Source organism: Dipteris shenzhenensis, chromosome 2 (genome assembly GCF_047967505.1).
Source record: "Dipteris shenzhenensis isolate YYH24624 ecotype China chromosome 2, Dip_SZ_1.0, whole genome shotgun sequence".
Classification (NCBI taxonomy): Eukaryota; Viridiplantae; Streptophyta; class Polypodiopsida; order Gleicheniales; family Dipteridaceae; genus Dipteris; species Dipteris shenzhenensis.
Window position 1 is genome coordinate 64,415,420 of NC_141597.1, and position 12,393 is coordinate 64,427,812.

Below are 12,393 nucleotides of genomic sequence, written 5' to 3' on the forward strand. Positions count from 1 at the left end.
CTTGAGGTGGCACCGCAACGCCAAGTGGTTTTGCCTTCGCTTCATTGAATATATCTACAGTATGTTTGGCCTTGTACGGGAGCGAAGCTCAGGGGCTTCAATGGCATATCCTTGGGTGAGAACTCGAGTTGGCTTGAGAAGGCGTACACTCATGGCATGAAGGGGCTTACTCCACTGCTGAAGGTTTTAGGGAACGATTTGGATGAGTCAGACCCTCCCCTCTAAACCTTCACAAAAGCGTCTTCGTTTGTTTGCAGGGATTCCATCGACGATGTCGACATGGTACCTTGGTTCCTGGGTGAGCGCTTTGGGTCGGCATAGAGACAAAGGGTTCCAGGATTGGGATCCTCATTATCTACGCACCTACAGATCTTCGGCGGAGCTCTGGCAGACATTGGCAGATTCGGCCCCTGAGGTGGATTCATGGATTATTGGAGGTGACTTCAACAATCTCTAGACATTGGAGGATCAGCAAGGCAGGGGTTCAGAGTTAGCTGGCATTGCGCACGTGGAGCAGACTACGTGGGAGTCCTTCCTCTTTGCAGTAGGAGGGAGGGACAGTTGGAGAGAGCCTTCTTTTAGCATATGGCCAGGGAGTGTAGATTTTTCTTGGGGCTTGTGGCGGGAAGGGGGTAGATTGTTGGAGCAGTTGGATCGTTATTAAGTCAACAAGTGGGCAGTTGGCAAAGGTGGATAGTCCGGGGTGGTGCGTGGGACGATAGTGTCAGATCATAGTCGTGTGATCATGACTCTAGACGAGGCAGCTCATTCCATAGCCTCGGTTCTTGCAGGATCCTGGATTCTTTCTCTTTTGGAGTGGAGGTTCATAGCCATATAGTGGATCTGTGGGATAGGGAGTGGGATGTTTGTGGTGACTTGGCGGAGCAGGTGGCACAGGCTTCAGCAGATTCGAGCAGCATTTGTCAGGAGGCAGGCCCATCCAGAGTAATGGGCCAGGGGGAGGGGTCTCCGCAAAGACTAAAATCATGTGCAAGAGTTCTGTTCAAATGCACTAATTGGACCCCCCACTTTGGGGTAACACCGAGGTCTGTGAGAAAACAAACTAACTTATGTTAGCTGCTTTTTGCGCTTGATGCGCAACAAAAGGTATCCAAGGCCAATCGTGCCCTCTCGAGCATGCTGTCATCATCTTACATGTAGAGAGTTGTGTCGTCTGCATACTACAAGTCAAGGAGTTCTGTCACATCTCAAACCAGAAGATGAACTCCTTGTAAACATGTAGTAGGGGCACGGAGGGAGTAGGCCATCGCCTCCGCAAAGAACAAGAAGAGGGTGCTCCACTAGGTCTGACCCTGTTTCTGTCCACCAAACCTTCCAACAAGTGGCAAGGACACACGTGAAATTGGCCTTCAACACATTTTGGAATGAGGCTGCTGCAGCAGCACTGTGAAGGAAACATGGCAGGAGTGGCAGCAGATGAACTCTGTCAGATGATGTGTTTAAAATGACGATGGGCAGCAAAGGCCCCTCTTATAGGGCTTAAGGGAGTGGCCAATCAGCCCCTTGGTTGGCCAAGTACTACCTGGGCTGACCAGTCATGGTTGGTGAATAGGGCAGACCTGACCAGCCCTGGGGTTGACTTGGCTATCAACCAGTTTTGGCTGGTCTTTAGCTGGGGTTATAGGCCTACCTTCTATCCCCCTTTTTCTTCCTTTATGCAGATCTTTTCTGCCAGCCTATTTCCTGGACCCTGTGGCCTTTCTTCCCCATCCTCCTGGTCACGTGGAACGGTAAACTCAATCACGGTCTTACACCTGGCGAGCAGAGCCTCCACCTGATCCCTTGTACAAGTTTCGAGAGTTTCAATCTTGTTCTTTCAGCGGTTTTTCTGAAGTCATTAAAGAAGCAAAGCAACAGAGTATCTTTCTCTAGAGGACCTTCTGAAGTTGCACTATTAAGAGCTGCTTATTGCCTGTGAAGTATTTGGGCATAAAGCCTGTTTTAAACCCAGGTGGAGATTTTCCTCAATTGGAGTTGTGTACTTTTTCTGTAAGGTTAATTTCTTTGCATATTAGCTGATTCTTTTGTTTAATTTTACACAATTTTTAATTGGGTTGGAATCCATTTGCTATCATATTACAAGAGGCATTTGTCAGTAAAGGGAGATGTAGTTACAAAATCAGAAAATTTTCGTTGTATGACAAGTAAGTAGGATACTCCAGAGGCTGGACCTTCAAAACAATCGAACAACAATTGGCATAAAGATGCCCCTGAAGAAAGGATATTTGGCAATGGGGGGATCACCAAAGACTCTATGTGGGTGCATGTACACAAATATACATGTATGCACTTAGAGATAGAGATGTATATAATAAGGTCTGCAGGGAGGGAGATGTATATAGATTCAACTGGACCTTCATGCCACTGAAAACGGAAAACGAACTCAATACGAGATGCTGAAGGTTTATATAGTATAATGATCTTTGAGGAAGAAAGAGACATTCGTAATATTTTGGGATGAGCTCAGGAAGATGGTATACTTAGTATCATTGACGAAATCATATTTTCTTGCTTCAGGGGTAAACAAAAGCGTGGTCGGACACAATCCAGGGATGGAAAGAGGATTAAACAAGCGAACGAGCAAGACCTTGCTGATGATGATGTTGATGGCGGGTCACGATTATGAGTAATCTTCAGCATAGAGACCAATATTTACTGAAGAGTTCCTCCTCTTACATCTTGGGACTAATAAAATGTTAATTTAGGTTGTGCAAGCTAGCTCATAAGTAGTAAGTTGAGTAAAGTTTCTCTTTTATTGTATCAAAGTAACCCAAAAGTAGACATTTCGAGCCCATTTATGTTGCTTATTATAGGCACATCCACCTGATGCAAAGTGTTCGGTGTTCCATTCCACCTGAACCTGGTTCATTTCTGTTTGTGTCAGCAGCTGCACAAGAAGGGGGAGTATGTTTTTTGCTTTGATAACAATCTGCTTGACGTTTGTACATCTGTTTTGGCAATAGAAGGTCCTGGAGAACTTTATACAGGTGCATGCAAAGGGTGATAGAAGAATGGTTTTTATTATGAAGTGAGTAAAGGTACACTGCATAATCTTTACTGTGTGTTGATCATGTGAATTTATTTGTACCATATTCTGCTCATTGTTATTGCATGGTTTCAAATGTTATGGGAATTCACAAACTTCAAGTCTATTCAGAAAAAGAGGCTGACAATCATACGAGCGACAGCGATTATATCCTAGCATGCATCACGAGATATGTGGCGCATGGAGAGTAAGATCTTATATATATATATATATATATAGAGAGAGAGAGAGAGAGAGAGAGAGAGAGAGGATATGATATTATATGATATATTAAGAGTCTTTCAGGATCTATGGGACTGGCGACCGCTATCAACAAATAGTGATCTATAACTAGTACTTGTTGAGCCAGCTTGTGTGCTAGTTCAAGTACTCGGTTGTGGAGTAGCTTGTTGCTTTAATAGATTTTTCAGGTTTCCTTTTTTTCATCACAGCTTCCTTTGATGTGTGCATATGGTCAGCATCTTAGGCATTTTTCACCTCCCCTGTGGGGCAGAATCTGCATATGAAGTAAGTAAAGGTACACTGCATAATCTTTACTGTGTGTTGATCATGTGAATTTATTTGTACCATATTCTGCTCATTGTTATTGCATGGTTTCAAATGTTATGGGAATTACCAATCTTCAAGTCTATTCAGAAAGAGAGGGTGACAATCATACGAGCGACAACGATTATATCCATAGTAGAATTACTCATGCATGGGAGAGGAAGCAACACGAGCTCAAGGCAAGGAGATTGAGCATCAAGCTTCCCTTCACCTATGTCTCTTGCTTTGTAGATGTGCTCTTGTTGTTATCTACTCCCTTCTACATGTGCCACATCTACGATCTATTCATGATTCACCATGCTCATGCTATGGTCCTCTCTCTTCTCCTCTTCTTTCCATTCAACCTCATCTCATGGAAGTCTAGATGAGTAAGAACTAGGAGCAAGTTTAACGCTCTTGACCATTGATTGGTGTCGTTACTCTCAACAAGAGAGTTGATGCAAAGGGACCTCTTTGCAAGCCCATTGCTCATGTTCTCCATGATAATTGAGTCCCAACTTAACATTTTTGGTATCGTTGCCGGGAACCAAGGCATGTAGCTTACTATGCATTGTAATCTAACCATTGCCCACCATTAATTTGTCTAGAAAATGATGGCTAGTTGTGGAGTTCTAGGAGCCATTTTGAGTGGATTTGTGGCTATTTTTTGTTATTTTTGTGTTGGAAACGATTGTATAGTTAGTTGGTGTGATTGCTAAGTGAATTGTACTAATTTTGTTTCATACAAATCTCCAAATATTGAACATGGAAGGTATTCAAGAGAAATGTTTGTGACATATTTGGAAAATTCATTTTGGGTTTTCTTTTTGTATTTTCTCGCTCTAGGCACTTAGTTTAGGTAGTGTAGTTGTTGAAAAAAACATTACAGATTTAAAATTTGTAAGAAAATTTGAATTTTAGTCGATTCTCGAGTTGAAAGTCTGTCAAAGAAAGAGTCACAAAGATCTTGCCAAGATCTTTGGAAAGACCTTGAAGATCATGATGTGGATCCTATGTTCATGTACAACCTTACACCTATGTTCACATACAAGCTAACACAATGACCTATAACTTGTTCCATCCTGGCATCCACCTACCTCTCTGACATTAGCAAAAAATAGTCTGGAATTCAAGATATTTTGATAGCTTTTGATTGTATCTGAATTGTCACCAAGTTTCAATTGTGGATTTCCTAAGGCATTTTTTCATCTTTGTACTCTTTTCAGTTAAGCATCAGGCCAAGTTAAGATCCTCATGTGGATCATGACCTTGCACCAAACTACTCGTTTTGTATCTTTTCTACCTCTTAACAGTGTTGAGACTTTTTTTATCACTTCTAGAGCTCACCTGAAATTTTAAGGAACCAACTAATTGGGTTGAAAACAAATTTCAAGGATCTTTAACTGAGAGTCAAAACATCACCCGCACACAACAACAAACCCAATGACCATTCCACTTCAGTATCAGTTTGGATCATTTCTAGGATACTCACAAAGATCATGAATCCAAGGCATACTGATACCAGAGAAACCCAAGTGACCCAAAAGTGCTCCTCATTATTGCCTTAACAATAAAACTGATAAATTTCATCAAACAAGTCCCCTCCAAGATCCTCGAGTGGATCATGAGGGTGGTCAACGAGTGCCTGAATTTGTTCTCATAGTCAATAGAATACTACTTTGAATCGGAACCATGACATAAAATCATCACAAGGTTCATCTTAGGATTATCCCGCGGATTCTAAGAACAGGAGGAAAAGGAAGACCAAGAGCATCAAGAGGAAGAACACCAGAATCCAACAATGGAAGTGAAGATGAAGGGGGGCTCTAAATCTCCTTCAACTTCTTTTTATGATGAACGTTTATTTTGAATAAAGATGTAACCCTGGCACATTAAACTTGTCTTGATATTTTCTATCAATCCCAAAGGTAACTCAATGTAAGTCAGGGCTAAACCTCTGACCCAAGTGTTGGTCATGGATACCAAGTCACATCATGCCTAAACTATTGTACATCCTGAGCTTGAGAGGGGGTGTTTGTAAATCAAACTCGAGGACTAAATGTAAAGGGGGATAGCATCAATTCACATGGTGAATATAGGACTAGAAGTGTGCTTGAGAGTGTGTAAGTGTGAGTGACCTAATCTATGATGTAAGGCAGTATGCCCATGTGTGTGTAAGCTAGAATCTAGGAGAGTGCGATGTGTGGCGTGGAGAGAATCACGGGAGAAATTATAGGATCTAGATTCCACTCTATGGAGTCATCGATGATGCCAAATTGTATTGCTTACCACGCCACAAGTAACCATCATCACCCTCTTTATGAATATCACCCATTATATTAATTTCAGAAAGAATGGATTCCATGGTTGCTTTGTGTGCAACTTCATCATCCTCATCTCCACTCTCATCCATATCTAACTTTTCTCATGCTTCCAACTGCGTCAATTGTGGGTTGACCCTTTGGGGAATCGGCCTCTTTTATCCTCTCTTTGGAATAGGAGTGGGACCTTCAACACTTGTTTCTCTATCTCGTTGCCTCTTCATATTTGGTTCCACTACTCCTTGCTGTCCTTTTCCTGATTGTCTTCCCATACCTGCATGCCCTCCTCTACCTATGTGCACTCGTGCCTTGGTTGGATGATCCCCATGACACGTGAGTCTCTGCTTGGAGCTTAACAACAACAATTGAAGGATTGGAACTACAAGTACCAAAATGTTCCGGATCCAGTATTTATTGCTACATGCCATTTTGATTGGCTTGTAATTTTACTCCTAAACACTATGCCTCGCCAATCACCAATCCAGGAAGAGCAGGAACTTCAACTCTGACATGAAATCACATTCAACTCGGACATAGGACTAGATTTAAAGTAAATTTGCCGCTTGTACATACGAGTCCACAATTTGCATGCTTGCCATATTCGCACATTTGAGGATATGGTCGACACTCATTTTATACTCCTAAGAACATGCCAATACCACCTAAGCCCTCAAAGTATTGCAGCAACTGCAATATGACTAATCACGACACAAATCAATGTCGAAGAAAGGCTTACAATCCACCTGCTCAACCACCATTACTTCAAACACCTCCTATACCTGTGCAAATGGTTGCTTATCGACCACCATTACAAGAATATCAAACATTATTTATGATGGCACCAATCGGAAATACTAGCTCAAAAATTCACTCAAATCAACCTCAAGTGATGGTAGTGATACCACAATCCACCTCTCAACCTGTGCACAACAACAACAAGAACAACAATAACTATCGACTACCTCGCAGAACTGTAACCTACTACCGATATGGAGAAGTGGGTCATATATCCACCAATTGTCCAAATCCTAGAAAGCAAACGGGGTATGTGCCTATGTGTGGTACATGCAAAGAGCAGGGCCATGTTAGTGAAGAGTGTCCCCGAAGGATGATGCCACCCATTCGTGACTTGGGATCAAATATAGTATCATCATCGAAACAAGACAACCTGATTGAAACTGAAATGATTGGCTTGGGTTGTTCTTACCCAATGGTTGGTGTAGTCACCCGATCTAAAGGGCTAAGTGGTGGACTAATAATACAACAATCTGACACTGAATCATCAGGTGATATCAGTGATTCTAGTGATGGCTCTGAACCAGCTAGGGATAGTTACTCTTGTGCCAGTACCACCGAAGAAGGGTCACAAGAAAGTGTCTTTCCAAGAGGTTCATCCCAATGCTCTTAGAGGCACTGATGAGACCTTCAAGGAAGCAGCAGCATCAAAAGTGGAAAAATTGCACAAAGACACAGACAAGCCTAAGAGGTAGAGAAAGAGACATAAAAGAGTATCCAAATTGGCAAAACAAACAAAAGCATGTGTTTTGCTGGGTGATCTAGGCAATGTAAAGCCTAATATTACTCTTAATCAGTTGCTCATGCTATCACATGAATGTAGGAGGGTACTATCTTCTGCTCTAGTGGCTCACAAAGAAATTGAACATCAATCAGTTGCAACTATAAAAACGCAAACCATGGACATGAGTGCACCTATAGTTGAAGTAGAAATAAATGATTATTTTATTCCAGAGGTGTTGATTGACGGAGGGTCTGGTGTTAACATCATGACATATGACACTATGCAGAAGTTAGGATTGACTCATCTAGAACCAATTCCTTTTGTCATTAGGCTCGCGGATCAACGATGTATTAAGCCAGTGGGTATCCTACGAGGAGTTAAAATAGTGATGTCCGGATTGACCTTTTCAATAGATTATGTTGTCTTGCGTATCTTGGCAACTGCCAATGCGTACCCATTGTTGCTAGGTAGACCTTGGCTATTTCAAGCTGAGGTGGTGTATAATTGGCACAAAGGGACCTTGACTGTCTCGGATGGTGCCATTCAATTCAAACTAGTAGTTCACAACTTATCTTACAATCAAAACCACTTAGACACTTATTCAGATATCACGAGTACTCAAGATGATACCTCTAGAGAGAGAGAATTTGAAAGTATGGGTGTCAATGTTATCAATGAGAATGCAGAGATCAACCCTGGTGCACTAGCAACTAGCCAACCAACCAAGCAAGAAAAGGTGGCAATGAAGAAGGAAACCAAGGGACAATTCAGTCGAAAGGATGTACAATCATCCCCAACCACAAAGAAATATACCTGGGAACAAAAGGGCAAGGCTATCGATCAAGGGTTTGGATCGAAATCTCAAAAGCCATCCAAGAGTAGTCCAGATCATGTAGTGTTACAGATTGATGCAGATAATCAAGGAGTCTTACAAGTGGATTGTAGTGATGGTGAAGACTCTACTCAAGGAATTTTGGACTGGTTAGGTGTCTTTCTTGATGTGGGAGTTAATGTGGTGTCCTTGTTGTGAAGCTAAATTTTGGAAAATTATATACAACATTAGGTTTTGCTTGCGCAAGTCCTTAAAAGACATCCAGCTCCATCTTCTTGTCATGGGCATAAATGTTGTTTGATTCTTTTGAACTTATGTACATTACAGTACATGCTCCATGCAAGAAGGTTTTGTTATAGGAATGGTATGTGCCATTGTGGTTGTGTTCCCATTTGCACATCCGTTGGTGGAAAATTATTGGTTTGAGATTGTTTGAATCCACCTTTTTGTCTTCGAGGGTGGTTGTCCACCCAACACCACATTGTGTTGTTGATAAATTTTGTTAAGGTGTGGACATCCATAATATCAATCATTCTTAGTCCCTGTTTTTGCATCTCCCCTATCCATGTACAGAGATCTGCTTGTGACTAGAGATCCTAGAATGTATAGATAGTTTTCATCCATTCTTTTGGAGGTGGTTCTGCTTGTTGCAGTGTTGAAGTTTCATCTTCATTTGCTTTTGTAGGAAAGTCCTCAAGCAGTTTAGGAAAAAATTGTTTTGGTGCAAGAGCAGCTTCAGAATTCATGACAAGGGGTTGGAGCATTTGCTATACAAAATAATGGATATCCCCTATGTCATGTGTTTGTTTGATGATGGTCATCTCTTCTTTTCCTTTTCCCTTGTCCTACTATTTGGGCGTAGAGGCCGTTGCGAGGGTGTGTTCAGCAGTTGAAGGTTGGCTAAGGAGGGAAGTGTGGCATGTGGTGGTAGAGTAAGTCTGAAGGGAACTAGGGTTTATCCTGATTGGGTGGGTGATAGGGTTATCAAGATCTTCTAGAGGAGGTTTGAGAGCTGCAAAAATTACCCATTTGGCATGTTCTTCTTCTATGGTTTGGGCCCTCTGGGTAGGCTACATGCAAGGTATCATAGTTATTTGTATAGGTAGTGTACATTGTGTTGAGGCATTCATAGACTTTATTGTACAAGATAATGATGTTTAAGGGATTATATTGTGTTATTCCCTGATCCAACAAAGACTGATGAGACCTACGATCTTCTAGCCCCACCCCTGGCTCTATATCCAAAATTGGCTTAAGGTGGATCTTATAGCATGAAAGATCCTTCCTTTAGTGTGAATGAACTATAGATTCTCACCATTCAAGACAACTGAACAATAGTAACATCAGTTTGACAACCATCTTGACCTTTATGTCTATCATCTTGCTAACCTTTCTTCGACCAAACTTGCAAAATCTGCAACCTTCTAGTATCCAAGGCCTCCTTATGCTGAAGCACTAGTTTTTTAATAGGGACATGGCCTTGATTTGCTCTTCAATGGCCCTAACTCCGTGCAACAGATCTCTCCAATGTGTTATCATCTATACGAGTCGGCAACTAGTGTAGTCTACTACTACAAGACCACAAAGCCCATCACGTGGATACAAGACCCATTGATTCCCAAGTGTTTAGAAGAGTGAATTCTATCAATGCACACAATTTGCCTTTCTCCAGGATCTTAAGCTAGCTGCAGCTCTGATACCATAGTAGAATTACTCATGCATGGGAGAGGAAGCAACACGAGCTCAAGGCAAGGAGATTGAGCATCAAGCTTCCCTTCACCTATGTCTCTTGCTTTGTAGATGTGCTCTTGTTGTTATCTACTCCCTTCTACATGTGCCACATCTATGATCTATTCATGATTCACCATGCTCATGCTATGGTCCTCTCTCTTCTCCTCTTCTCTCTATTCAACCTCATCTCGTGGAAGTCTAGATGAGTAAGAACTAGGAGGAAGATTGACGCTCTTGACCATTGATTGGTGTCGTTACTCTCAACAAGGGAGTTGATGCAAAGGGACCTCTTTGCAAGCCCATTGCTCATGTTCCCCAATGATAATTGATTCCCAACTTAACATTTTTGGTGTCGTTGTCGGGAACCAAGGCATGTAGCTTACTATGCATTATAATCTACTAAAGTGCTCCTAATTATTGCCTTAGCACTAAAATTGCAAAATTTCATCAAACAAGTCCCCTCCAAGATCCTCGAGTGGATCATGATGGTGGTTAACCAGTGCCTGAATTTATTCTCATGGTCAATAGAATACTACTTTGAATGGAAACCATCACATAAAATCATCACAAGGTTTATTTTAGGATTATCTCGTGGATCCTGAAAGGCACCTTCAAGCAAAGGAATTTTCACCCAAATTAGTAGTTTGGGTAGAAACCCTTAAAAAACTAATTTTAGGATCCTCATGAGGATCTTGAGCAGGTCCAGCCAAGAACCAAACAATTACAAGAGTAGTAGAACTACCTATGGGGTAATAGAAAAGCACTTAAAATACACTTGGAATATTACATGCAATTGAGGTACAGATGGGTGTTAGGGGCTGATCTTGATCCTAAAGAAAATGATTCAAATAATGGATTGTCTAGATAACTACTGATTTTTGCATCCTTAAGGTTGGGAGCTCCCATTGTAAGTTCTTCGTCTACTAGAGCATCGACAACTCCATGAGTCCAGATAGCAATATGGACAATCCTCATGAGATAAGAGTCTCGGTAGCCCTCAATTCCATGTCAGTGGAAGGGCAAACACCTACACCATCAATAGCCACTAGATTGTATTAAGGATTTTCTAACATGATGGGTTGGGATTTTCAGATTTCCAAGAGGTGGTTAACCCATTTGTAGGGAAAATGACAAATGCGATGGAACCTCATGTAGTAACTCATCCCCTCATCATCATATAACTAATGATGAATAGGGACACAATTATATGGCTGCCTCATGATTGCTATCCAAATGATTCCAAGTTGATATCCTTCTAAATATGATATCATTGTATTGGAGGTTGATAGGATTTGGCACTGAAAAGCAATTGTACTCACCTTGTAGGGGCTGATTCTACTAACTTATAAATGAGTACCATGTTTAGTTCAATCACTAGTGCCTTTTTTGCTTCAACAAAAGCATACAATTGTTTTATTCAAGTCTAATATCACAAGTACACACAGAGAGAGATGGAGAATGCATCAACATTGAGGAGCCCAAAAAATTTGCCAAAGGCCAACCCAAAATTTTGGTAGTATCAAGCCAATGGTCTTTCAATGCACTTCACATGTATCACAAAATATGCTTTGATGGTGTATGTGTAGGAGGAATCACTTGGAGTGCACCATATGAACACATGCATTTAGTAGAGGACTTATTTTTCGTAAATAACAAAGTGAAACTCTTAGTTTCATTGTCACAATAAGGGCACCATCCCATGCAACTAGACAAACCAAATAGGAGGATCAAAGTCATAGCCTTCAATTATGGCCACTTAGCCAGCAAGGAACATAATACATATTCTCTCATATTGTACATTGTTCCATGGGCTTAGAAAGCATTGAATAGTTGAGAATCTGAGGTAGGGGTGTTCAAAAAAATGGACCTAAGAGATTACATGGAACTTGAGAAAAATACTTTTTATTCCATAGTGGCTGTTTACTTCAAGAAGCCTTAACTTGCAAAAGGGACACATTGTGAGGGGCTCTTACTTAAGTTATCTTCCATGAAAAGATAATATGTCTAATCACATAAGAAAAATAAGCATTTATGGAAAAATCTAATTGATGAGAGCAATAGCTATCTTCACACAACTATTATTTCAGTACAATGTGATGTTAGACTTTATTTATATTTTTATGTTCATCCTTGCTCAGTAGAGGTAACATGCATTGAAAAGACACGTAATATTTTTTGCTAAACCAACGAAATAAAATTGTGTCAAAATCAAAACGATTACATGATATGTGCCATGTCCATCTATGTCATGAACTTAGCCAACAAATTCATCATGGGAATTCCATTAACCTTTTAAGTTAGCCTAATTCAAGTGTGTTGAGATATCAAGCTCCACCCCTGATGTCTTTCCTAGGTGACTCATTTATGTCACTATCTTTTCTTAGGTGCACTTGTGGCA

General features: G+C 41.0%; 1 protein-coding gene across 1 annotated transcript in view; it reads left to right on the top strand.

Moving 5' to 3' along the window:
• LOC147905171 (uncharacterized) overlaps positions 1–2,880 on the top strand; it is a 35,385-nt gene extending 32,505 nt beyond the window's left edge. Inside the window, exon 4 of the mRNA XM_087390810.1 lies at positions 2,539–2,880. Within this exon, the coding sequence (XP_087246936.1) occupies positions 2,539–2,647 (109 nt within the window). The 3' untranslated portion in view covers positions 2,648–2,880. The remainder of the gene's footprint in view (positions 1–2,538) is intronic.
• The last annotated feature ends 9,513 nt before the right edge of the window (positions 2,881–12,393 follow it).